Below are 26,123 nucleotides of genomic sequence, written 5' to 3'. Positions count from 1 at the left end.
TGCAAGTATGTAAAAATTGGATGTTTGTGTAAAACAATGAATAGTTTCTATAAAAACTTGTAATATGTAGATGTCTTAAGTTTATTAATATTGTCTCTGAATATTACTGATTGTGTTATTCTGGCAGCCCTTTAAGAGTGGGCAAGCCGTGTGAGCTTAAATATTTGATAATAAAATATTAAATAAGACTTGATCAGAATTCTTAATATCCTTGCTTTTTCAGTAGTGACTAGGCTACTGAAGTTGCTTATGATAATCTTCATGTTTAAAAACATTGGTTACAGCTTTTTAAAAAAAAATTGATCAATTTTACTTCTTGTTTGAAAAGTAAATGTATTCCTTTAACCTCGAATGTTCATATACCTTATTTTCTCTGTCTAGAAATTATTAAATTGCATTTCGATTTTAGATTCCAGGAAAGCTAAGATTACTATTTAAAGACATTTTATAGGATACTTAAAATGAAATCAAAGGAGCTAAGTATTTCTATAGATGGAGCCTTGGTGGAGGTTCTGTCAACTGTAAACCCTGCTGGATTTACTGTCCGGTTGTTGTAACTCTACATGCAGTAAGACAAGCAACCTTAAAGTGAATTTCCTATAAGAGATTTTCAGGTAAGTATTAATTTACAATGCACAAATAGGATTTGTGAAGCATGGAACAAAAGCTAGAGTTAGACTAACCCTCTTCCCTGAGAATAATGATGTCACTCTTTTTATTTTGTTTTTCTTCAAATACGTGTTACGCTTGCTAAAAATAGGGTAGCATTCTGAATCTGGAGTTCTTGGGTGTTTTTTCCTAAATTGGCTTTGATCTTTATCTAGAAAAAAGTTCCTCTGTAAACTCGGAAATAATCTGTCTGGAAAACTCATTTGTTTGTATTCATTTTGGTGGTTCTGGTAAACAGTTCATAAAAATATGTGCAACATAACTGATGAGAATCTGATGCCAAGGGAATGACAGCTTAATGTATTTTAAAAAAGTGATGAAGCTTTTGTTTAAATTTGTTCTGAGACTGTTACCACCAATCTGGACTAAACAGTTCCACCACTATCCAATAGTCAGCCTTAAGGGTAGTGGAAAACATTGTTTAAGTTTTGTTTTATTTTTTTATACCTTCAATCCTCATGGAAACTGAACTCTTCTTAAAAGTTCCTGACACTGGTTTAATTTTTTTAATGTTTCAGTCACACTTAGAGGAGGGTCCTTAAAGTGAGGATTACTGTTAGTCCTCAGGTTGCAAAGAGTGAACCAATTTGCTGTAGTAAACAGAACTCCAATATAACTTTAAAGCTGTTTGTATGTGTTTTACAAAATTCTTTCTAGAACTCCTTCCACTGATTTTAGGTGACTAAAAGCCAGGACCAACATACTCTAATTAGAATGGGAATTATGGCAGAGATTATTTGGACTGAACTTTACCGAGAACAGGATGCTGCTGTTCTTGAGGGTTTTCTGTAGAGATCTATGGCAAGTGGGACTGGACAGCAGACTTCTTTAATTCATATAATTTGATCAACAGTAATAAATAGGCAGATAACATTATTTTGAAACAAAAGACTGCCTATAAGCCTAGCCCACATAAATGCAGGCTTTTTCAATGAGGACAAGGAGAGTTTTCCTCTTGAAAGAAAATAGTAAAGCTAAGTCTAGGTCTTATAAAAAAAATATATATATATTCTCAAGATCTGAACTATTTCTAGCTTATTTTTGAGTGTCCTGTCCTCCATCTAGTTTTGTTACTTGTTGGGAACCTGTATTTTGCTCCAGCTGTCCATCTCCAGCTCTGTCTTGACACCTCTGATACCTCATCTTTATAGTATTCAGTGGTGTTAACTGAAGAGCCATGCATGCTGTTTGATCTTGTTGTGTTTACCTTTAATGAAAAATGTTCCATGTTTCATGGTCCCTGGAATACCACCTCAAAAGCATGAAGCATGTTCTGAGTAGTTGAGGGGTCATTGCCAAACAACACCTCACATCACTGTGTGTTTTAAACTGCAGAATTGTGGCTGCACACACTTTATAATGCATCGGGGGGGATGGGGGGGACTAAACTTAACTTTCAAAACCTGAAACCTTCCTCCTGGGGTTATACATCTCTATTGCAATAATAAAACGTCACAGTTGGTAAGTGATGCCAAAAGTTGTTGAAGGAAAATAGAAAAACAGATTACGCTTCTAAAGAGAACTAGTAAATATTTGCAGGTAGTATGAAGTCTTACCTCTGTCTAAAATGTGTTTTAAGGATATGATATCTGACCTGGTTTACAGTTTTCTTTGGAACTATTACTTACTGGAATTGTTCATTGTTTGTGTACTGTTGCTGTCTTAGTAAATACTACATAGTATGGTATGTGTGTAACAAGAGTGAATTTTTTTATTCTCATTGAGTTTTGTGTATGGATTAGTGATTGTTCTGTAAGAAATCACAGAATTTAAGCACCTTTTTTTAGAAATGCTGAACGCTTTTATATTGATGAGTCACTATATTTTTGTCTCCCCTATTGTGTATTTGAAGGAAAAGAGCAGAATAAGATGGCTTCACAGCATAGCACTTGCCGTAGAACTGCATTAAAAAAGACCTCCGCTGGTTTTGTGTCTAAGCAGTTCAGATATATTGTGTGACCTACAGATATCTAAAACTTCGAAAGCTACCATCACTCCCCATTGTTAAGTGTATTGTTTTAGTTAGCCACCTAGACCTTTGTCAGGTAACTTGAATGTGTGAGATGTTGCTTATATTTACAAGCTTTTTTGACTCTTTCTATAGTAAGGTGCATGCACTCTTCAAGTAAGAGTGATTAGCAGTATATTAATTGAAGGATTTCTTAAACTTGTGTGCACAGTTGTTGAAAATTCTATGCAAATACTTGAAACAGCTAGAAAAGTACACCATTTTTGAGAAATCATGCTAAATAAATAGAGTAAAAGTTGCATCAAAATCTTTAGTCCTTTTCCCTATACTTTTGGTTCTTAACTGTATCTTGGGATGGTGGTCCTCTGGTAAGTCTTCACTACATAGAGCTATCTGCTATAGTGATGGAAAAAGCCTGCTTTTCTGCCGGCTTGTTTCAATTCAGCAGGTTATAGTGGTTTTTTTAGCAAGGAACTCTGCCAGTGACTGTGGTAGGTTTCAGCTCTTTGTGATTCATACCTTACCTGACCTGGCTTGGCTGCAAAATTTGAGTCAAGACTTCGATATGTCAACTTAGCTCCATCTGAGTGTTTCAGGATTTTCATGTCTTCAACTTCCATGCTCCTGAAATACTTTTTTGTATTCATACCTGAGAAGTTTTCTTTAGCTATAAGATGTAATGCCTGATCTGTTGGAGCTTTCACTCAAATTTGGTTGAACCAAGATTTTTGTTGTAATGATTAAATATGTTATGGGGTTAAAGCTATTTCCATGCCACATGGGACATTTTAGCTTTCTTTGAGCAGAAGAATATTTTTTTGCTGTCTCTGTATTACACTTTTCAACTACTGAAATTTTATTTCCAGAGAAAACCAAGGTTTTATGAACAATAAAAAGAAAAAAAAGAAGGGTACATGGAATTTCAATGTATAACATTATAAACAGTAAAATTGTAAATATATTAATATTGTAAATGTTGGTATACTTTCTTTTTTTCTTAAACAAACAACAAACACTTTTTTTTAAACTTTTAGACCAAAGGTTAGGCTACTATTCCACTTTCTGTGGATTTTCAAAGTCAGACAGGTTCCAAAGGTTCCAACAGTCGGAAGCTGGGATAAACAAGTGTTGGCTGCCTGTGCACCAAAGAGAGGTTGCAATGAAATAGGAAGTGAAGAGAGTACTTTGGTTAGCCAAATCCTAAACCATGTAAGGGGTTTGTAGCAATGTTAGCTGCAAGGCTTAAAAAGACAGCTGCCTTTTTTCATATTACCAGCTTGCAAATCTGTTAGGGTATTCCTAGTGACCCCACCTAGTGTTAAGGTGTAATACTTTGTGAATCCATTTATGCAGCTGTACTTGCAATTAATGCTACTCAGCTGATTGTGCCTGTATATGGATTCTGGCTCTGACTTGTTCTTTCCCCCACAGCCATGTTGAAGTTCATATAGATAACTGGTTGTTTCACTGTCTTATTCCAGCTGATCTGCTATGGCTGTTGGGTGAAACTACCTCTGATGATAGCTGCTTGAAGGAAGGAAGGATGGAGGAGAGTTCTGATTTAACAGGAGTCATTTGCAAGCTCTGCCAGGGGAGTTCTTGGCTCATAGTCAGCTTTTAGTTTTTAAGAAAGAAAATAAAAATGTTGGCTCGGTAGAGTAGCACAGTAGCTGAGCATTTAATCTTTTTCTAATGGTCTACTTGATACTAACTTCTGTTTAAAAAAAAAAAAAAAAGAAAAACTGAAATCCTACAAGGCAAGTCAACATTTGAAACTAAAAGCACATTTCTTAATTTTTGTAGCAGTGCAAGGAAAATAAAATATAGTATACCCAGTTTTTCCTGTCTGATGATGTAATACTAGTGTATGTTTGTACATGATACAGTCAACTCACTGTACAAGAGATGAATCCTAGTTAATGCTACTATGGTATCTTTTTTTGCTATGGTAATTTAAGGTAATGCTACTTAAGTTAGCCTGTGATAGAGAACCATGAAGTATTTGCTTCAGTATATGCACGTAGACAGCCTTAGATTATTACGTAGACAGCCTTAGATTATTACGTAGACAGCCTTAGATTATTACGTAGACAGCCTTAGATTATTATTAGAGCTCAGATTATTCACAGTATTTTTAAAACACTATGGCCTGCTCATGTGTTTGTATGCTAAATTTTGTTGTGCATGTTTTGGTATAGAAACTGTATTGAAAATCTAAAAACTCAAAGCCCATCAGAGGGTAAGTACATTTTAAGGAGCAGAAATACAGTTTGGGGCATGGCTGATCCAACTACAGATCTTCAGTGGAACAAAACTTTGGAATAGTCTGTTTTGGTTTTCTGCCTTATCCAGACTTAAATATTACATGGAGGTCATTAGACAGGAGGAGTCTTTATGGTTTGAATCTTCATGAACCTTTTTTTTTTAGTTTTTATTTTTCCCTCTAGGATAGCCTTATAACATCGGTGTGTCCAGCCCCTGAACTGGAAAGATGAAGTGGGGCATTGCCTAATATATGTTAGTTGCATTTTCTTGTCTATGAAACAGGAGAAACTAGGGGCGAGGCATAACCTTGTTACAGCAGATAGTAGGAAGAAAATAGACTTGTTAAACATGTTCCCAAGCTTCCTTTTGAATGAATGGGAGGCAAGTAATTAAGCTGACTTGAGGAAAATTTTCTAGCGTGGGATAATTAAGTTACTCATCTGTAGTAGTATTCTGATGTGAAGATGCTACTCAGGTCCTTATTGTTTTTAGAGTGGATTTCTTGTTTAAGCGTAATGTTTCTGAGACTTTGGGGGTTGATCTTTCCTAATATAACACCTTCCCTCTAATCATGCCAACCAATAGCTTCCTACCATTAATTGCTGGCAGAAGCTTGGTTTCACAGGGCAAGGGTCATAATTACTAGCTATGGTTGAAAATGCTTACCCTTCTCACCCTGGGGAGCCAAGCTGTTGCTAGCAATTAAACGTAGTTAGCTGTTCCCTGCTTCATGTAAACATTTGCAACCAGTAATTACTATTGCTTCTTACTTCTTTGCCCTGGAGGAACTCAACTGTTCCAGTAATGCCTTGTAGTAATTTGGCTTTGTTTTTTTTCCCTCTTAAACTATAATAATTAATATGAAATCTAACCTTATTTTTAATTTTAAAATTGGTATTTTTGACCTTTCACAACTCATTTGGAACATGTAACCATCTTGGGAGTTGAAACCTCGTTTGAGAAATACTTCCTTAGGAATTATGAAGCATTTAAATGCTTTAGCCACTTCGCTGAAAAAAAAAAAAAAATCAGTGTGCTGAAATATCCCTTCATCTATATGGTTGAGCAGGGTTTTTGTACCTTATAGAAAAATGTTATGGAAGGCAAACACGCAATTGCTTTTGTAACCATCCAAAAGAGTTGACCCATGCCAAGAAATTGGGTTTGTCTAGATGATCATGTCTCCTTTTCTTAGGTAGACACCTCAGTTCAGAAATGAACAGTAGATGCTGAGTTCTTGCTCTTTTTCCAGGGTGCAATCTTCTGTCTCTGCTTTATTTGCTGCTCTATGTAGGAGGCAGGAGTGTAGGAAACTTTATAGTCTTTTTCAAACTGCTTGGTCTATTTTGTTCTTTCCTTTCTATAGAACCTCTCCTCTAGGCAGATACTTTGTTTTCTAGTCTCATGTAAACTCTGATTGGATTTCTGATTCAGATGCAATTTTGCTCATTGAAAATCAGTGTAATTTAGAATGGTTTAAATGCGAATAGACTTTTTTTTCCCCCTAAATGTTAATGTTGTATTGTTTTAACAATGGAATGCTGGCCTTGTAATCTGATGATGTTTTGTAATAGGTAATAAAAGTAAAATTTTAATTTTGTCTTGCCCACTCGACCCTTTGGCTTTTTAGTTTGACTTTTTTTTTTTCAGTAAGACTGTGAATTACTGGTGTAAGAGCTTATATTTGCTCAAAGGTGATTTATGGCATAGAATTAACCACTGTTTCTGCCAGCCCCCTAACATGATCCCTCAAAGCCTAAAATAGTTCTGTTCTGTTGCCTGGAACCTGAATCCCATTGAAAAGGAAATAGTCTTCCTCCACAAAAGCTCCGCTCCTCTTTTGTTTTGGCTCTCCTTTTTCAAATATTTATATATCACTTTTTGTTATGAAGTACTCAAAACCCCTTTATGAATCGAAACACGACTGAACGCTGGATTGTAGTCCCATAGCCTGAGGCAGACGGTGCCCTGCACTTGGAAGAACATTGAAAGAGAGTTGAGGAAGATGCCAAGTGAACTGCAGTAGATATCTTCATGATGCTATTATTTCCAATAGCCAAGCTAAGAAAATAGCATACTATATTCAAACCTTGCCCTTAACTTCACCATAATTTATATATCTGGTTTCTCAGACCTTACAGCTTTGCCGTTTATGATAGTAGTAGTTTAAGATGGGAAGTCGTCCAACAGTAGAGTGGTTCTTCCCATAAACAACCTGTATTTAGCTCTACTGTGATCAGTGTGCATTGGAGTTACAGGAGGACTATGTACCTATCCATCATAGTTTACCAAATTTCTAATTGTAACTAAAATTCAGCCTTGTCGATTGTTATGAAAGTCAGTTAACTTGATCTTCATGCAGTTTCTTGCCTTTGTAGTTCATATTCAGTGTTGGGTTTCTTGCTCTCTTACAGGCAAATGAGCTACTAGTGACTTGTTTCAATGTTATTTTTTTCCAAAACTTTCAGACTAAAAGACTTCAGGGAACTAGATCAGGGAATTTGTTTAGGTTATGACTTTGCAGCCAGTTTATTATAGTTTCGACATCTATTTTACCATTTGTTTGTGTATGGGTGGGAAATCTCCAATTATATTGTCACCTTGTTTATTGAGGAACAGTTTTTAAAATGCATATCAAGGTACATCTTGCTAAGATTTCTTACCAGAAGAAGCAAATAACTGAATACAGGTAAGTTAAACTTTGATTAATAAAAAGTAGTCTATGTCCAGATGGTGATAGTTACGCTTGCACATCAAAAAAAAAAAAGGCAAAAGAAAAACACACAAGCCCCTAGGTTTTGCTGTAATTGGTATAAAAAAGGTCTTGGTCTAAATGAACTTGCATGCTGAAATATTTCTTGTGGTTGTATTTACTATCTGGGAAAGTACACGTTGGTTTGAAAGCATAGAGCAATTTGGAGAACTTCTGAACCTCACCTGCGTGAAAGTCTTTAATGTTTTTTTCCAGTGTCTTTTTTAATTTAATGTTCATATCATGCTTTTTAAACAGTTTTATTTGTAGAGATCATTACCGATGTAATAGAAATTTAACTCCTGTCGAGGCTTAAACATCTCCTGCATGTTTACTACTTAAAGCATGTTTTATTTTCTCAAGTTTAAGTTGGTTTCCTATGCATTTGTCATGGTAATTTGTTTCTCTTCACTTAAGACAATACTTGAAGTTACTCTTTAGAATATTAACTTGAGCAGAAATGTTTTTGTTGAGTTGTTCTATAATTGGCTACTCAGTTTTACCTGTTATTTAAAAAAAAAAAAAAAAGACTTAAAATCTTCAAGAGATGAGTCTTGGGAAATCTGAACTTAAAAAGAAGCATATAAAAGTCAATGTTGGTTTCTTCAGTAAAAATCTTAAGGGAAGTGTTAGAGTTCAGTATTATGATGTGGTTGAAGGTATCTGTCAGAGAAATATGGATTTTTTTAAAACTAATTTTTACTGAATTCCTGAAAATACGTACTCGTATTTCAGTGGCTGACTTGTGATGGAAAATTTTGCTTACAAATAATTAGCAGTCCCTGAAGTTTTTTTGAAAAACATTGTTTATTACAACTAAATAATAATGATTGAAAGGAAACAGTCTCAGATAAATTTTACTTGCAAATTGTTTCCTATTCCACCAATCCAGAAATGAAATCAGTGTAACACCTATCGTAGTGTAGCTTTAGATGAGGGTTGTTAGGAGTGGCCTGGTTTCTCTCCTTCTTTTTCGTAGCCCAGGAAGTATCGACTGGGGATGCTGGATGAGAGGATAGTTCCGGTGGGATCAAAAGCAAGAAAATCAAAGAACCCTATCGGCTGTCTGGCTGACAGGTGTAAAACAGGAGAACCCATCAATATGGTTTGGTGGAACAGAGTCACAGAAAACAATTTACAGGTAAAATTATTTTTTACTAGTCACTTTTTCAGTATTTTTGGATGCTTGATTTTAAATTCTGGAGAATGTTAGCAGGGGTTACTCCAAATATGCTTTGAGATAGGATAAAATATCTTGCAAAACAGGCATAGTGGCCCCCCGAGGAGAATGACTCAGATGTTTTATTCTCTTTACCCACCCCTGTGTCATGTACTCTGTTTGATTGTTATATTCTATGGAGGAGAAGCAAAAACAATCATTAAGTGTGTTTTAAAAGCAAGCAAACATGTTCTTGTATTTTAATTTTCATGTGAGCAAAGTTTTTACTGTGAAAATTAGTAACCTTTGTTAAAATTGACAAAATGCAAAAAAAAAAAAAATCCTGCAGTGCGGAATGTAACCACTATGAACAGAAAGTATAAGTTCTTAAGTTTCATGTTAGGATAGCTTACATTTCTCAACTTGTGCTGAAAACTTTCGTGTTACTTTCTTTATTCCTGACTTTGTCTCTTCAAGAGCTGGATTTGAGCATATCTGATTCTGAAGTAGCAGGCTCTCCTTAGCATGATAATGGAGGATGATTCTTGTCTGGGAAGAATCTGCTCGATGTCAGGGTTTAGAAAGGGTTTAGATGAAAATTATTGTAGTTGTCATAACTACAACGCTGCTGCTATTACTATTTTGCATTTAAGTGGTGCTTTTGATTCTTCAGAGAAAGAATTTAAGTTCTTCAAAGACTTCAGTCTTTGTGAGGATTTTCTTTTTTGTGTTTAAGTGATAGAAATGGGTAAATCAACAATAGACTTGCTTATAGCTAGAGTCTGTGGCCCCTTAAATTTCTTTAGTGTTGCTGAACTTTCAACATGACAGAAGGGCAAACATGAAGCGGATATTAGAGCCCTGCAATACCAATACTAGTTTTGCTTTACTTAATGTTTGGACATCTTTGCATTGCTGAAATTAGGAGTCATGGGCAGCATGTTGCATGCAAAGTGATAATATATTGCATAGCTGCTTGGGCGTAAGTCTTGCATCTTTTCCTGATGGCGAAGCAGAGAAGCCACTAGCAGAAAAAGACGAAGTCTTAAGGAAACATCAGTAGACGGACCAGGCAAGGTTGCAGAAGAGTGGTTGGAGCCAGCGAAGCACTGCTTTTCTCAAGTGAGAGAAGATTGACAGATTGAATTAACCATGTTTATCTAATGGGGAGTGCAAACCCTAATTAGTAGGCAGTTGCTCTGAAAAGAGAAAAATCAGTTTTCGAATTTCAAGTGGGCTTTTAAGGAGCAGGAAAAGCCCCCTTTTTTTCTCCATTGTTTTCTCTTTTTGTTCTGTGTAATGTCAAGGTTTGTCATCGATCTATTCTGCATAACAATAAAGTGGAACTACTTTGTTTTTTTCTGGAGGCTGGAGAACCAGTAGTCAGAGATTGGGAGCTTCTGGCCAGGAACAATTGTCTTCGGTATCTGCCTCCTACAAAGCTCAAAGTCCCTAAGCTTTCTTTGGTTAGTGGCATTGGTGCAATTCCAAGCTCCCTTATTGTGCAAGTCCCTACTACATAAATGAGTTAATATATGTACAATATAGGATTTTGTATTATAAAGTGCAATTATGTAGTTTACCATGGAGGTGTGGGACTTGAAAATGTATATGCATACCTGGTAGAAATAAGAAGAGAAGGAAGTTCCAGCCGTAGGAAATAGTTCGAGAAGACAGGGAAGGGATAGCACAGTAATAGTGGAGTTTGACAAGAGTGAATGGAGAAGGGTATGAAAACAGGCTGTATCCTCATGAGAATGAGGATATATAAAGCTCTGCATAGATAAGAGACTGAATTTTGTCTTGACATTACTCAGATCCTTGCAACTCTTTGTATTCATGTGAACAGTTTTGAAGTCACTGCTAAAACAAAGCTCAAGAACTTTAAAAATTGGAAATGTTGATTGTAAAAGTACAAAAGATGGCTGTGGTTATTAGAGGAGCTTGCTACATGAAACTACATTTAAAAAAAGTAGTTTCATATTGAGATTTCAGATCGACTTTTTTTTCTACTTTTGGACATGAATCCACAGATAGCATAGGTCTCCGGTATTTTGGAAGACAGGCTGTTTTTTGCAGATGTGAATGTAGGTAATGCAAACTAAATCCAGGCTAATGATGAGTGCTAAGCAATGATAAGTAGACAGGTTAAATTGTGATAAAGGCACATCTGTTTGAGGGCATCTTTTTTCATTTGTTTGAAGATGAGAAGCAGACATACGTCTCAGAATTGTTGAAAGCTTCTAGTGCTGTGCAAATGTTGAAGCTCTTGTGCCTATTTGAACGTCCCCTCTTCCAAATGTGTGATTTAAGGTGTGGAAAGACCCTATTTCATGGTGCAGTGTTAACTGCTATTTTGAAAGGTGTAAAGATTTTTGTCAGAAAAATGGCTGTTCTACACAACAAGGCAGCTTGCAAGATGCATTGTAAAATGTTATAGTTGTGTGCATTGCTATGGATTTATAATCCAAATCTATTTATTTTAGTCACGTAAGCATGACCCAGTCCTTGAAACTGGAGTCCACACAGTGGACGCACAGCATTCAAGGTTGTGCTATAAAAAGCAGAAGCACAAAGCCAAGTTTATTCTTCAGTGTTATGTCCTGCCCTGTGTTAGGAAATGTTCTGTGTTACTACCGTGTCATGGGATACGTATTATAATATCAAAGTATATATAGGATAGTAGGAATGGGTATGATTTTTTTGTTATATGGATCAGTTTATAAGCACAATGAACAGCAATTTTTTTTGGCTTCTTGAATTAAAAAGTAAAATCTTAGAAATGATTTTTCTTCAAATATTTGCCATCAGAAACATGGACTTAAACTTTATAGTTTTAACAATACTTTGAAGTATTTTGCTAACAAAAAGTGGAGCAAATAACTTTTGTCTGCACTTAAGCTAAGACATTTTAGTGTGTTTAAATGAAACTATCTCTAATTTTTCTGAAAGAGCAATGTCGGAATATAGCTAGTAATGCTGGTGAAATGAAATTTATTGTAGAACCACGGAATTGTTTGGGTTGGAAGGGACCTTAAAGCCCACCCAGTTCCAACCCCCTGCCATGGGCAGGGACACCTCCCACTAGACCAGGTTGCCCAAAGCCCCATCCAGCCTGGCCTTGAACTTCTAGAGCTTATTGTGTGGGTAATGTAATGACTTGTGACAGCAACTACAATAAGGAAGCATGTTGCACAAATTCAGTAGTGGGAGGGAAAGAGATTTGTGTTGGAGTCCTTGGTAACCTTCAGTGTCTGATGGGCTGCTCTGACATCCCAGAATGTGTCCTTCTCTGATGTCACAGTCATCAAGGAATCCTTCTGGAGACGGAGGGATTGCCACGATGCTCTCTATGTAAAGTGAAGCTCCTTCTATGGCATATCTATCCATTTGAAAAACAAACAAAAAAAAACAAAAGCTCTTGCATGTTTTTGAATTAATAAGACATTCTGAAAGCTATGCCAAATAGTAGACTGGCAGAGAACTGCCCTGCTCGTAGCTTGGGTACAGTTTAGTGGTGGCTTTCTGTAACCATTACAGGACTATGCAATTCGGGATGTCAGAACAGATCAGCATGAATTTGGAGGTGAAGGACAACATAAAAAGAGGACAAAAAGGCTTGTTTCCAGTTTTTAGTATGGTAAGTACATTAGCACGTTCTTCTGAAATAAAAATGAAATTTGCCTACTTTTTGCTTTAGGCAGCTGGCCTTTGGTAGTGTGTAACCGGAAATAACCGAGTAGTGTTACAGCCACAGAAATGGAGGCTGCGGCTCTGCCACTGCTGTACAGCTCTGTTGTGAGGCATTCAACTGGAAATGAGAGAGAAGGGTAGTTTCCAGTACTTCTGTGCGCTCCCTGCATGACCTTTAAAAGGCTGCATAGTCTTTGTCTTGGTTTCCTCCCCCGTTACAGGGTACCTCTGTACTTCAAGGCAATTTGCAGATTAATTTGTGAATTCATGTACTAGAGACTTAGGAGTTTATCATTGACGTATGTATAGAAAAACTGCATTGAAATTCGTTGATGAAATGGGAATTGTCATCTTCTAGACTACAGAAAACTTCATGTATACAACTGCAACATACAGTGAAGGTGCATGCTGCTGTGCAGTTCTGTCAGCAATGGCACGCAGCTGAGATACCTGATCCTCTACCCTCAGCTTTCAGTGCCGTCTTTATTTTTACTTCCAATTTCCTATAAGGAATCTTGAATTTTTGTTCTGTAATACTGACAGAAAGTCTATTTCTTTCCCCCACCACCATATTTCAGTCGTCTTAAGTGTTTAAAACATATTAGCCACCAGACAGATTAAACTCTGTGCTGGATGGTGATGCAAATTAATTATTTTATAGTCTTTCCCACCTTACTCCTCTTGTGGTTCCATCTTTACTAATTGCATCATGACTAAATTCAGACTTAATTTGGACTTTTTGTAAGTGTTTTATAACATTTTGTGCTCTCTTGCATACTGAAGTATAGAACTTTTTTATACGGAGTTGGATGGCCTCCATTTTGTGGTCTCTTTGGAAGTTTCTTCACAAAACTGACTAAAAGGAGGCTCTTATCTTTTTGAAAGAGCATAGACATAAATCTGAAAGTAGTACGTTTTTGGTGAAATTTTCTCACAGAATCATTCTGGTAAGAACGTGTGATGCAGGTATTAATTCAGATAATGCAATGCCTGTGGAAGATATGTTCCCGCTTTAGTTTGACAATATTTTTATAAATTTATTAGATAAGCAGGATGAGATTTAAACTGGCCAGGCTGAAAGAAAAAATGAATGCTGGCAACTTTAGTGGACATATGAGTTGATAGTTACTTTATTTTGGTAGTTTTTAGAAAAATTGAACATAGCTAACAGAGCTGTACTTGTTTCTCTTTTATCTCTTTTATAGAAATGTATTAATTGGTGTTTTGAAATCAATTTGAATGTGCCTCTCTATAGGACACTTGAAACTGGAAGATATGGTCTGTTGCATAGTGCAAACAGTGCTAGCTGCTTTTTTGTTTGGTTTTCAGGAAGTGCATTCCCTTTTGTTTTTAATGTCACCTTATTACTTAATTCATTACATGATCTCTAAGTTTTTCTTCCATCTGCTTTCTTTTAATTACTCTCAGTATTTAAGTCATCAATACCCATTTCTCCTTTTTATTTATTTACTTATTTTTTAACCAATCCTGGTTTACTCAGACTTTAAGTTTTAAGCCCAGTCTAGTGTGAAGAAGCTACCTTAAGATCGGGAAATAATGACTAAGTTGAATCTGTCATAACTGGGCACTTACTCCAGATATGAGGAATCTATAGATGTGTTTGAATCTATAGCTCTGTTTGTTGGAAACAAAGTGCAGAAAAAGTGGTTTAGTTCAGGTGAAAACTTGTATGCTTTTGGAAATGTAAGAAATGCAGCTTCAAATACATATAACATGTATTTAAACATGGCCTGGGGCTTAAGCTTCAAATCTTCTGACAAAGTATTAACTATTTTTCATCACAAATTCTTAAAATTTTGTTGTATTAGCTTGATAAGTTTGGTTTGGATGGTGACTCTGAAGCTCAGATATTTTTTCTGCACCTAGAAAACAGCTTGAATGTGGAAAGTTCTTTTATTTAAGTTTTGGTTCCAATTGTAATTTTTTGAGCAATGAGGAAAGTCTTGGGTTACAACTTCATGTTTGTAACCTCAGAAGTAAAACAGGCCTTTATACTGAAGGTTGTAGCTTCACAATTCAAACCTGTTTTCAGTGAGAGCATTTTATATAAATAGTTGTATAGGAACATCTCAGCGTTATTAGGCTTTGATTCTTACCCTAAATTGTGACACCTAAACGTTGAATGAAAACTGAATTTCCATCAGGCTTTTGGGCCACTCTGTTTAATTCTACAGCATAATCTGGCCTGCTCTAGCAGATTCCTAGGTTTCCCTTCCACTTGGATAAACTAAACCATCTACCAGTTAAAGTAGAGTTCTCAAGCATTTTCATTGTAAAATGATGATGAATATGTAAGTAACTGTTTTAGAGACCAAAACTGCAAGTGTCTATGAGCACTTGTTGAATGCATTTAAAACAAAGAAGTCTCATTCTGTAGGCGCCAATTGAATAAATTGGTGAAAGTAATAAAAGTTTAACCAGAATGGTGTGGATGGGACTTTAGGAACTCTCTAAGTTGCTCTTTTCAAGGCTGAGGATATCTTCTAGAAGGTGTCTTCTCTCCATTTACGTATTCTGAATTTTTTGCCATCTCCTGTCTTTGTTGCCTAGTTGACAAGATTTTTAGATGTGGTAGATCTGTGGATGTGCCAGGTCTAGTCTTAACAGCAAATAAATAAATAAACAATCTTGAGTTTCAAAGTTGTTTGAAATGCCTTTTTAGTAAGGTGCTACAAATTCTGTCCCTTGCTGTCCCAGTTGTTTTGTCTGATGAATTTTCAGCTGTCACTACCTGGACAAATTCTACTCAGCTCTCTACCACTTCTGTCAACTCCAGTGCAGAATTAGTTAACTTTTGCATGCCAAGTTTTATCTAGAGAAACATCATTCTTTTAGTTATTCCTGTACCTAACATTCAGATAAGTCCAGAATATTATTGTTTGAGTTTAGATATCAGTTACTAATTTAGTCTGTATAACGCAATTTACCGTTTGTTTTGCTGCATTAGCATATACCTTAGCAAGCTTTCCTTAACTAAGTGGGATTGAAGAATTTTAAGATTCCTATGAACTTTTTATCCATGTAAGTCCTAAGTGTTTTAATTCACTAGTCTGCATAATTGGTTATGGCTGTTCTTTAGTATTCAGACACATGCACATATGGAATGACAAATGTGTGACATAAGGTGATTAGTGGTTGTGTGATCGAAGGTGGAATATTCTTACTACTTGCTTTTAAACCTGAGCATCCTCTAAGTTTACAGCTTTCAGAATCCTCTTTCTTTTCCAGTGCTTTGAAATGCATCAATACTATATTTGGCTGACCTGTCCAAATAAAGGTGTTTAAAAAAAAGCACAAAAAAGAATACTTTTCAAATACTCTTCTGCACTAATTTAGTGTTTCATAATCACACTTCTTTTCTAACCTGACACTAACTTCTCTGTCACTTTGTTCACATTGGTGAAAATGTAAGTTAACTAACCATTGAAATATTTAGTTGTTTTAAACCTGCCTAAAACCAAAGTGATCCAATATAATTTGCTTTGGAAAGCCATTATGGATTATCTTCACAGTATCCTTTATTTATTGCAAGTTGTTACTATCTTCTCATTTTATTCTTTTTTTTTAGACTTCATAAACCAAACTTTTGACAACTAATACGTAATAATCTTCAAACACTTCAGCGTGCTCATATAATAATTGGTTTTGTTTTTGTCTTAATTTGTTTTCTTCCTCTGTCTTCTGAAACTCCTATCCCTCTTCTTCCCCCCCCCAAAAGCACAGATTTTAAGAAAAAATTGAAAGTTGGTTATACGTTTTATGATCAGTAAATATTAAATGTTTGACAGTCACTTTAATGCTATTTCTTTCTGTTATACCAAATTTGAAGTCATTATTAAAGGATAAAATGGAATATATCATTAAAACAAGTTAATTTGACAGAAAAGGAACATAATTGTTATTGCTTTAATTTGAAACTGCTCCTTAGTTTGCGATGAATTCTCCAAAGTCACATAAGAACAGTCTGTGCAGCAGTGGCAAGGCTTTCTCATTGTCAAGTCTGTTCTCCAACTTCTGTAATATAATGCTTATGGAAAGCCTTTTGCAAAGTTTTTATATGAACTCATACCTCGGCCCTTCATATGGAAAGCTCGCTAGCACTACGTCACATCTAAGGCAGAAAAATATTTAAAATTGTTCATGCAGATCAGCTTCCTGTATCTGCTGTTCTTGTCAGCAAGCTGTACGTAACTTAAATATCCCTTGCTCTTGGTAGGCTTGCCTAGGATGTATTTTCTACCAAATAGGCATTGTCCATTTCTTCACATTTAAAATAAACATTTAATTTACATTTGTTTTTAAACAGACACCAAACCCTACTGCAAGTGAGTTTATTCCTAAAGGAGGATCAACCTCCAGGCTGAGTAATGTATCCCAGTCAAGTATGTCTGCCTTCTCTCAAGCCTTGTTCTCTCACCCCTCCATGGGAAGTCCTGCTACTGCTGGGCTAGCACCAGGTAAGTTGAGAGTAATGACTTGTGGTAAAGTTGATTCTTTGAATTTATAATTATGCCAAACATACCCCTGTAGAGCTTATAATAAGGTTTACTGTGTATAAGTCTAGTCACCTCCTACTTTAGCTCTTAAGTTTGAGGAAATCTTCAAACGTATAAAAGAGATGTAACTTGGAGTTTATTTCTTAGTATAATGGAAGTCACACTGCAGGCTGTGAAGTCTGTTCAGCCACAGCATATAGTGTATATGAGGGCTTAAATTTTTGATCAGTAACAAAAAGGAGAACATAAGCTTATCCTAAAAGTAGCCATTAACTGTTAGTGTATTTGTCATATCATGTAGTTTCACTTCTAAGATCAACATCAGGTTATTTCCCACATGTAAAGCTCTTATCTAAATGTGTTCTATGCAGTCAGAGAATTCAGACTGACAAGATTTTTTAAACTTTAAGTTCAAGCTGTTCATACATCTTCTGAACTTCTTATCTTTAAACAGTTAATTTGTAGAAAAATGGAGTAGTTTCAAGATAAACAGATGAGCAGATCTGGATGTTACCCATCCCAGATTCTTTAGCAAATTTCTGTATGTACTTAAACCTGTGGCAATCTATCTCAGGAACAAGCAGCATTAGGTAGCTGCCAAAAGACAAAAGGGCGAATAATGTAAATGTTCAGTGTTTCTTAAAAGCAGTACTGGCAATTACTGTCTGTTCAACAGAACTTCAGGCTTTCCTGATAGCAGCAATAAAAATCAGTGCCAATATGAAAGGAGCCAGCACTTAGCTAGTGAGGTGGTGTAACGATCAGAACAGGCTAGGAAAGTGATTGGTGCTTCTGCTGACCAAATGAACATAATGCGGTACTGTGTCTGATTTATCCTATATTGTGCTGTACAGTCTTATTGGAAAACTGTTGTGTTTATATGCCTCTCAGCCTTGTCACCTGGATTGAAAAGTATATAAAGGATTAAATAGAATACAGTAAAATGATCTACTTTTGGAAAGTGTCCAGTGGGATCTCAGAGGGATCCTTCAAAGTCCAATTTCTTTACTATCTGTAAGTAATACTTGAAAGGATAAGTAACAATGGTGATGAAAGAAGTTCTTACAACTAGAGGTCTGAAAAATACAGATGCCATTGCTGAAACCTATCTAGATTCAAATACTATTGTTTGTTTAGGAGAAGAGGGATGGGGGAGTCTTCATAAGTGCTAACTTCAGGCAAGACTAGCTTGTTTTCTTGCTCTTTCTGTGTAGTTGTAGAGAATATCAGTTCAAAGCTGAGTTGGGTGCTTTGAATTGCTCTAGAAGCTTCTTTCTCTACACTGAGTGTGGAGTTTTCTGAACCGAAGTATGCAGTGTAAATAATACCCACAGATACTTGTTTTTAAGTGGCTTAGCTGCCAGTAGTATACAACCGCAAAAACCTTCTGCTACCTCAAGGTGACTTAGGAGCTGCTCTTTGTAAAGGACTAGACTCTTAAGTACAAAATCAGTATTTGTGTGGGGAAACTTTGCCATCTGGGTTATACTGGATGTCAGAATAAAGAATTAAATGTGTTCAGAAATTGTCATTAAAATGGTTGTTGGAGGTCTGTTATTGGTTTCATTTGAATTTGTTTTTGCTTATCAATGTAAAGAGTTTACAAAAGTTTTCCTTTAAATAAAGGTATGCACCATTTAACTGGAAGGAGACTTATTCTCCAGTAGAACAGCTTTCAGGAAAGTGTTGATGATTTAAACATTAGCATAAGATTAAGATTACTTACATTAGTTTACAGAATACTGGAAATTAATATTTCATATTAAACAAGGAAATGTAGGAGGAATAATTCTTTAGAAGATCCATACTTCAATTCAACCATTGCAAAGTAGAGAACAATCCTTTGATTTCCCTCTTGAGGATGGAAAATAGTAAGTTCTCTTACATATCCAATTTCTGAGATCTCCTCAAAGGTAGGTGTAAATCAAAAACATTTTTGACATCTAGTATTTCATAAGTAACTGGTCACAAAATTGAGTGTCCCTGGAAAATATTTTTTGCATCCGTCTTGTCAACAATACTGCAGAAAGTAGAACAGACAACTGAAACCTAACCTGTCATGATGGGTAGCTCGTATCCATACCTGACACTTCCATTAGGATACAGCATGGAAAAAAGCTACTTTTTCACGTATCTACTTAGATAAGTGTTTTCTAGCATAATCTCTACACACAGTCAATCTTCATCTCCATAGCTTTAAATAAAATATTAAAACAATGAGATAAAATACCATTTAAATAGTTGGATTAAACTGGTATCAGAGTTCTGAGCAGATCTCCTTCATCCTTTCCAAGTGGTCTTTTCTTAAGCTTCCCTGGATATACTGCCTTATTCCCTCTCCTTCTGTTCCCATGCTAGTAAGTACTTTCTGTTTAGCATTTGCGTGGGAAATTTAGTCTTCAAATAGTCTGTTGAAGACTTATCCTACCCAGTTCTCTGTAGTAGTTCCATAATAATAGCACCATTAAAGCATGGCAACAAAGCATATCAAGGAAATTAATGGATGTCATCAAAGTGATAAGACATCGCTGCCAAGTTAACCTTGAAAGAGATTAGATGTATAGCCCCCAAAAGAGAGAGTGTTTGTCTGGTTTGGTTTTCTTTAAGCTAGTTTATAGCTAAAGGGTGATGGCTTTGTCATTGGTGTAAGTTACAGCAAATTGCTGATTCTAGAGCTTCTGTATTTAGTTGAAGACAGAATCTGAGCCTATACAGAATGCATAGATCCTGATGGCAGCTGTGTACACCTGCCAGATGTTAATACCGTGCATGTGCCTAGATCTTGATTCCAGTCTTGATTCTAGCAATCTGAATCTGCAGGCTTAGGAGCCAGGAGGCACAGAGCCTGCTGTGACCTCCCATACCAAGTACAGCACAGCCATGCTGCTGAGAAGGTTCCACAGTCCTAGCAAAATAATACAAGGAAGGCAGAGAGACTGTAAAATTATCTTTAATAAATTGAGGAGGAATTTATGACTATAATTTTTTATGGAATTAAGTAGATTTAATTACCTTGAAAATACACAGCTACAATGCTAATGATCTGTTAGAAAACAATTTTTACTGAATTTAAACATACTGCTTTCAAGAGATCCTTAAAATAGCCTTGAACTATTATTAAGCTCAGTTTGTCATTTCTCAGTGTACCTAGTAGTGTAGAGTATCTCTAAAGTACAGAACATAATCATGATAGTATTAGACATTTGATTTCTGACCTCTGTTTTAACATCCTTAGTTGTACAGGGATATGGTTGTAGTTGAGTAAATTTGTAGACAAAGGTTTAAAAACATACATATTTTAAAGGTTTTAAAGGTTTGAAATATATATATGTTGGATTACTCTCTTTTGAAGTGCTAGTTGTAGGCTAGCTGATTTCCATACACATGAGCTGAATGAAATCCTGCTTCATGGTAAACTTTCAGTGATTCTAAAAACTTTAGACACTGAGTCCTTAAGGAGAATTCAAGCTTGATGTCTTTTCTTTCATGCTGCTCATCTGTAGAATTATCAAATTCAAAATATAACTTGGCATTTAACTTAAGGCTTTGTAGCATGCAATACATTTATTAAAAATGTACACCTTGTGAAATCTTTGGGCAGTGTCTCAAATGAATTTCAAAGTCTAGCGCTTCTGTTTTGTCAGTCGCAATGAAACTTCAGAAAACAAACAAACAAAAAAACAACAATGCAAGAAGAGAAAATGTAACAATAGGAAGGGATAACATAATATCTTCCTCTGTGTAAAATGAGTATAGCAGCAAGGGCTCCAGGTGCGTGTAGGTAACCTGCACTGTTGCAGTGAATATTGCAAAAAAGCTTGAAAGCCTGCAACTGTTTACATGTTGGTATGATGACGTTTTTTTGGTGTGAATAACCATGAAGCAAAAAAAGCTTTCTCTTGCAACTTACCTTTCAAGGTAGTATTTGACTTCTTCGTTAGAATTCACCAATACAAGGAATTGAGTGTCATCTACTAGAAAAGAGAGCTCTCGAGAAGGACAATTTGAAGCACCTTACAATTGTATTTCATGTAACTGCACCAACTGGTGTACTTACATAAAATACAATTGTAAGTAGAAATGTAATTGTAGCTAGATTCAATCCCCATTTTTTTCTTATGTCCTCATGTGAATAAATGTTTACATAAAATTGCAGTGTTGAAAACAGTTGGTCAAATTCTGTGAGCTGTGCTCCACGTTTACCACACTGTTACCCCATCATAGGCTCATTGCTGTCTTTTTCCTTCATGTGAGTCAGTAGGAATACCACGTTCACCTTTATATAGCAGCCACTTTCCTTCATTTTTTCTTGGAGTAATTTCCATTTGCTGCCTATTGCAGCTGTTTGGCTTGAGTTCTGCCATCTCATCCTATTTTACTGTGGTTAAATATTAATATTAGTAAGATTTTAACTGATTAAAATCCTAATGAAGTTGGTGAGATCTGCTTGAGTTTGTGCATCTAAGTTTTTTACTTACATAGTTACATAATGGAACTGACATAGAGCTTATTTTTTTCTTTTACGTATGACTTTAAGTATTAATAATTAAAAGTCCAGACTCTGCAGGATTTAATGCAGATCTCAAAAGAATCTATCACCTTGGGTATTTGTTGCCTCTGTCTGCCAGAACCCACCGCAGTGCTAGCAGCAAATTTCTTGTAATGCATAATATAGTGTTCTAGTAGTATGAAAATAAACTCTAGTCAAATTTCTTTCATATCTTGAACTGATTATGTATATTGGCAAATGAGAAGCCCATATGTTTTGCCTGACAGACTATTTTCATTGAACTCTCAAGGTCCTTTCAAAATCAGACATGAATGAAGTTAAAAGGGCATTGAAAAGGACTTGTGTAACTGATCATCTTTCTTTTATTTCACTCCCACATTAATAGTCAAAGACATTAAAGATTTAGATTTGTAACTATTATTTGGCAGGAATAAATTTTTAAACTCTTCCAGTGAAAAATGTTTGAAATTGTATCTTTAAGAGTGCTATTTTGTATTTTCTTAAAAGAATAAATTACTAAGGAGACCCATCTAAGGAGAAAGATCTGAGATTTTCATATGATTTACATGAAAAATCTTATTTCATCAGAAATGCTTAATCAAAGAAGTAATTGTTCTGGATTACTAGTTTTTGAGATACTAGTGAAATGGTTGGAGATAAAGGTCACAAATATTCTGCTAATACAATGAGAAATAACATGGCTTCAGATTATCTTCCCCAAGTACTGATTGAATTATTAATACCAAAATTGTTATTTGCCTTTATAGTTTGTGTTTAAAAATAATAATAAAAAAAATGTTGGGGAGAGATCTGTTGTAGTGGTGAGACACGAATATGAGAACTCATACACATTACTGATGGTGCGTATGTGTCAACTTTTCAAGTTCTATATCAACTTAAGTTGTATATCAGCTTAAGAAGACAAAGCAGAGCTAATAAATAGAAGTAATTTAAGCAAATATCTGAGAAATTACTGACTTTTTTAATTAGAGGAGAATTCTCAGCTGTACATAGAGATTAAATATACAAGTTGTGTATCTTCCATCTTTTCAAAAGAATTTAATTACTAATATATTTCTGTCTTTTAAGGTAGAGAAGGTACCTTCTAATTTGAACTGAGCAACATCAGATTTCAAAAGTGCTGTCTTTGTTTTGATGGGAACACTTAGATAACTAGTATCTTCTACCAGAAATACTACAAGTTTTCTGAAGGGTTATCTCTCTTCCTCAGCAGCACCCTGAAAGGCTTTTTGATACCTAAAATTTTATAAATAGGCGTGTCTGAGTATTTTGCATACAATAACTCTTGAATGAAATAACTAAATCAGTTTTTGGTAACTAAAAAGCATGCGTGTGGTACAAGTTGCCCTTGTTTTTCCCCTTACTAATGCACTATGTTTAGAAGCTAGGCTTCTAAAGTTGTATTGCCAGTATTCTGTTAAGCCTAGTGTAAACAGCGATCAGTAAAATCACTTTAAACAAAATTGTATGAATACCCAGCAGATCTCATATTCTGAAAAGTTATCTATCCTTACATAACAAATAGATCTTCTGGAGGGTATTTTTTTATTTGATAATGACAGGAAAATAGGTGATTTCTCCCCTGAAATTATTGGAAGTGGTTTATTGCTTATTTGTATGCTGTACTAACTCTATTAATAGGCATTCATAGTTGTGGAGTTACTTCTAGTAAGATGAACACGTGTAAGGTTAAGTGAATTAGAGCTTGGCAAACTTCATGACTGTTCCTGTAACTGTTACGTAAACATTCATTTATCAGGCAGTTGTTAATATTTTCTCTGTGCAGTTTAATAAACTCTCTTCTTCCAGACAAAGCATTAATTTGGTTCATCTCCTCCCTTTCTACTATGTTTTTCCAGTTCTTCGTGTGTAGGTCCCAAGTCCTTAACCCTTTTCTCTCTGAACGTAATTTTTTTCAGGAAAATGTAGCTGTTCCAGTCTTGCTCTTATGGTTTTACACTTAATTCTTCATAAAGATGTACCAATCCTTAATCCTCTCACCTGCTCAGAGTAATATTTAATTCTGAACTGAGTGTAGTGAAGTTAGTATCAATGACAGAGATTTGATCAAGAATATCTCCTTGTGTTTCTCTAAGGAATGTCACTGTCAGCAGGATCTTCTCCTCTTCATTCCCCCAAAATAACTCCTCATACATCTCCTGCTCCTCGACGAAGAAGTCATACTCCTAACCCAGCAAACTATATGGTGCCTACTAGTGCCTCTGCTTCTGTTGCTAATGCTGTCTCCCAGCCTCCATCTACTGGCCAGGTGATCCAGAAGGAAACAGTGGGTGGAACGACATACTTCTATACTGATACAACTCCAGCACCTCTCACAGGAATGGTATGCTTGCTTTTAATGCAAAAGTATATGAAGCTTCTAAAGACTGAAATGATTAATACTATACAGGTTACTTGCAACACTCTGGAACCCTTATTCTCTGAAGATTTGGCCTTTTAAATGTTGGCATTGTTCGCGGAGATCATTGAAATTTAAAGACCAGTGAACTTTATTGTGTATTTTTCATTTACCTTGTATAGAGTCTTGTTTTTATAAAGTAGAGAAAGCATTTAATGCATCTCAGTGGATATGTACATAGAAAATATCAATTATTTCAAATTGCTTTCATGTCTGATAGATTAAAGAAATCTTACGTATACAGTAGAGGGGAAAAGGCATTTAGAAAAATGTTATGTGCTTGCACACACATCATTGAAATCATCAGTAGTGAACATCACAGGAAGAAACTAATGCATCTGGCAGTGTATTTGTAACATGCACTGTGCCTGAAGATGTTATGGTTCAGTAGTTTAAACTAATAAGATGACAAAACTGGATTTTCCCTATGCTTAAGGATTTTAAACTGCTTAATTTAGTTTTTTTTTGCTTTCAGGTATTTCCAAATTATCACATTTACCATCCAGCTGCACCTCATGTTGCTTATATGCAGCCAAAAGCAAATGCACCTTCCTTCTTCATGGCGGATGAGCTCAGACAGGTAAGATGATAGAGAATTTAAAGGAAAGTCATGTATCCTGGAGAAAAGTAGAAAATCATCAGTAGCGGAAGAGAAATAACCACTGAAAATCAGTGTAGTCACTTTTCCCAATGAAGAATTTTAAAAATCTAGTTCTGTGGAGGATAGAGGATTAGGGTAGGTTTCAGCACGTCTGCAATCTAACCTGCATGCCATGATTTCCTATTTAAGTATTCTTACTTGTTGCATATTATGTATTAGTATGCATGAATTATCTATGTAGCATTCTTTTAAGCTGTGATCCTACCCGGTTTTAAAGTCTTTCACTGAAATGAAAGGTGTTAGTTAATGAGCCCTTCTCTGAGGGTTGGCTATTACTATACTTTATTTCAGCTTTACTGTGGTAGATGCCTCTGTCAATGCTAACTCTATAGCTAATTTCTTGAAGGGGGGAGGTACAAAAGACTTCACGTTGTCATTAACTTTTTCAAGCTAGTATTTTTTTTCCCCACCCTGGGACATTTGCATCAGCGTGCTATTCTAGTACAAGTAGATGGTACTTCAAAGACAGTGTACTGTTAATTTACCAAAGATTGTGAAATTCATTATAAGGTTCAAAACTTGACAGAATTTATTCTTCAGGAACTGATCAACAGACACTTAATAACTATGGCCCAGATTGATCAGGCTGATATTCCTGGTAAGAACTTCTTATTAATTTCTTATTAAATTAAAACGTGATCGCTTTGTTCTGCAACTGTGTGTATTCAACAATACTAACAGTGTCTTGAAACAAAACAATAACAAAAGAAAACCACAAACCCAACACACCTGTTCTTAATCTTTTGTGAAGTTTGAGCTGTAGATAACAAGATACAAAGTATTTCAGAAATAGGAAATTTGTTTCTTGCTTCTATTCATTTTTTTCTTCTGTAACTTTCTTCTGGTTTGAAACTCTGAAACCATGGGGACTGCTTAAAATTAGTGAAACAGAAATAAACATCAAGGCAATAGAGATTTTTGTAAAGCAGTATTGTGTTACTTTGTACATGCATCCTCTAAAGGAATGCCTACTATGTGTTTTCAAATGCTATACTAGCAAACTTGGTTGTTTTTAAAACAAATTGGCTGGCTTATCAGAGAGGCTTTGTACTACTTCTTGGCAGGCAAGAGGAACGTAGTATTCATTGTAATTTTTTTGATAATTTACAATTGATTCTGTTCAATTGATATTTAAACAGACTGTTTTGCTTGCAGTACCCTTTCTTTTCAACTGTGTGTTTAGTATGATCATGATACATTCTAAAATGCAGTTTAGTTTGCTAACCCAGCTAAGGTACAAGTGTATCTCTTCTTGCAATCTCTTAATCTGATTTGTAAGTCTTGAGTGCCTCTCTGTTTTTGAAACCAGTATGTTACAATGCAAGATTCAGGTTTGGTTTTTTGTGTGGATAGGGTTCTTACAATGATATGAAGTCTGTATGGAAATTGGTGCTTATCCATGAGTCTTTGCAGGGAAAAAAACACAACACGTCATTCAGAAGGGTGAATTTTTAAGGCAAGTGAGAAAACTGCAGATGAAACTCTGCA

The 26,123-nt window shown here is 35.5% G+C and overlaps 1 protein-coding gene across 6 annotated transcripts in view; it reads left to right on the top strand.

Annotated features, from left to right (window-relative positions):
- The window catches only part of PAN3 (poly(A) specific ribonuclease subunit PAN3), an 80,567-nt gene that overhangs the window by 27,635 nt on the left and 26,809 nt on the right, over window positions 1–26,123 (top strand). For 5 of the 6 annotated variants that reach the window (XM_040543905.1, XM_040543909.1, XM_040543907.1 and 2 more), the window contains 5 exons: window positions 8,635–8,796; window positions 16,835–16,985; window positions 23,652–23,899; window positions 24,450–24,554; window positions 25,176–25,233. In XM_040543905.1, coding sequence (XP_040399839.1) covers window positions 8,635–8,796; window positions 16,835–16,985; window positions 23,652–23,899; window positions 24,450–24,554; window positions 25,176–25,233 — 724 coding nt within the window. The remainder of the gene's footprint in view (window positions 1–8,634; window positions 8,797–16,834; window positions 16,986–23,651; window positions 23,900–24,449; window positions 24,555–25,175; window positions 25,234–26,123) is intronic. The other variant, XM_040543908.1, reaches the window with a different exon arrangement.

Source organism: Cygnus olor, chromosome 1, assembly GCF_009769625.2.
Source record: "Cygnus olor isolate bCygOlo1 chromosome 1, bCygOlo1.pri.v2, whole genome shotgun sequence".
Taxonomy (NCBI): Eukaryota; Metazoa; Chordata; class Aves; order Anseriformes; family Anatidae; genus Cygnus; species Cygnus olor.
This window is presented reverse-complemented; position numbering and strand designations above follow the sequence as displayed.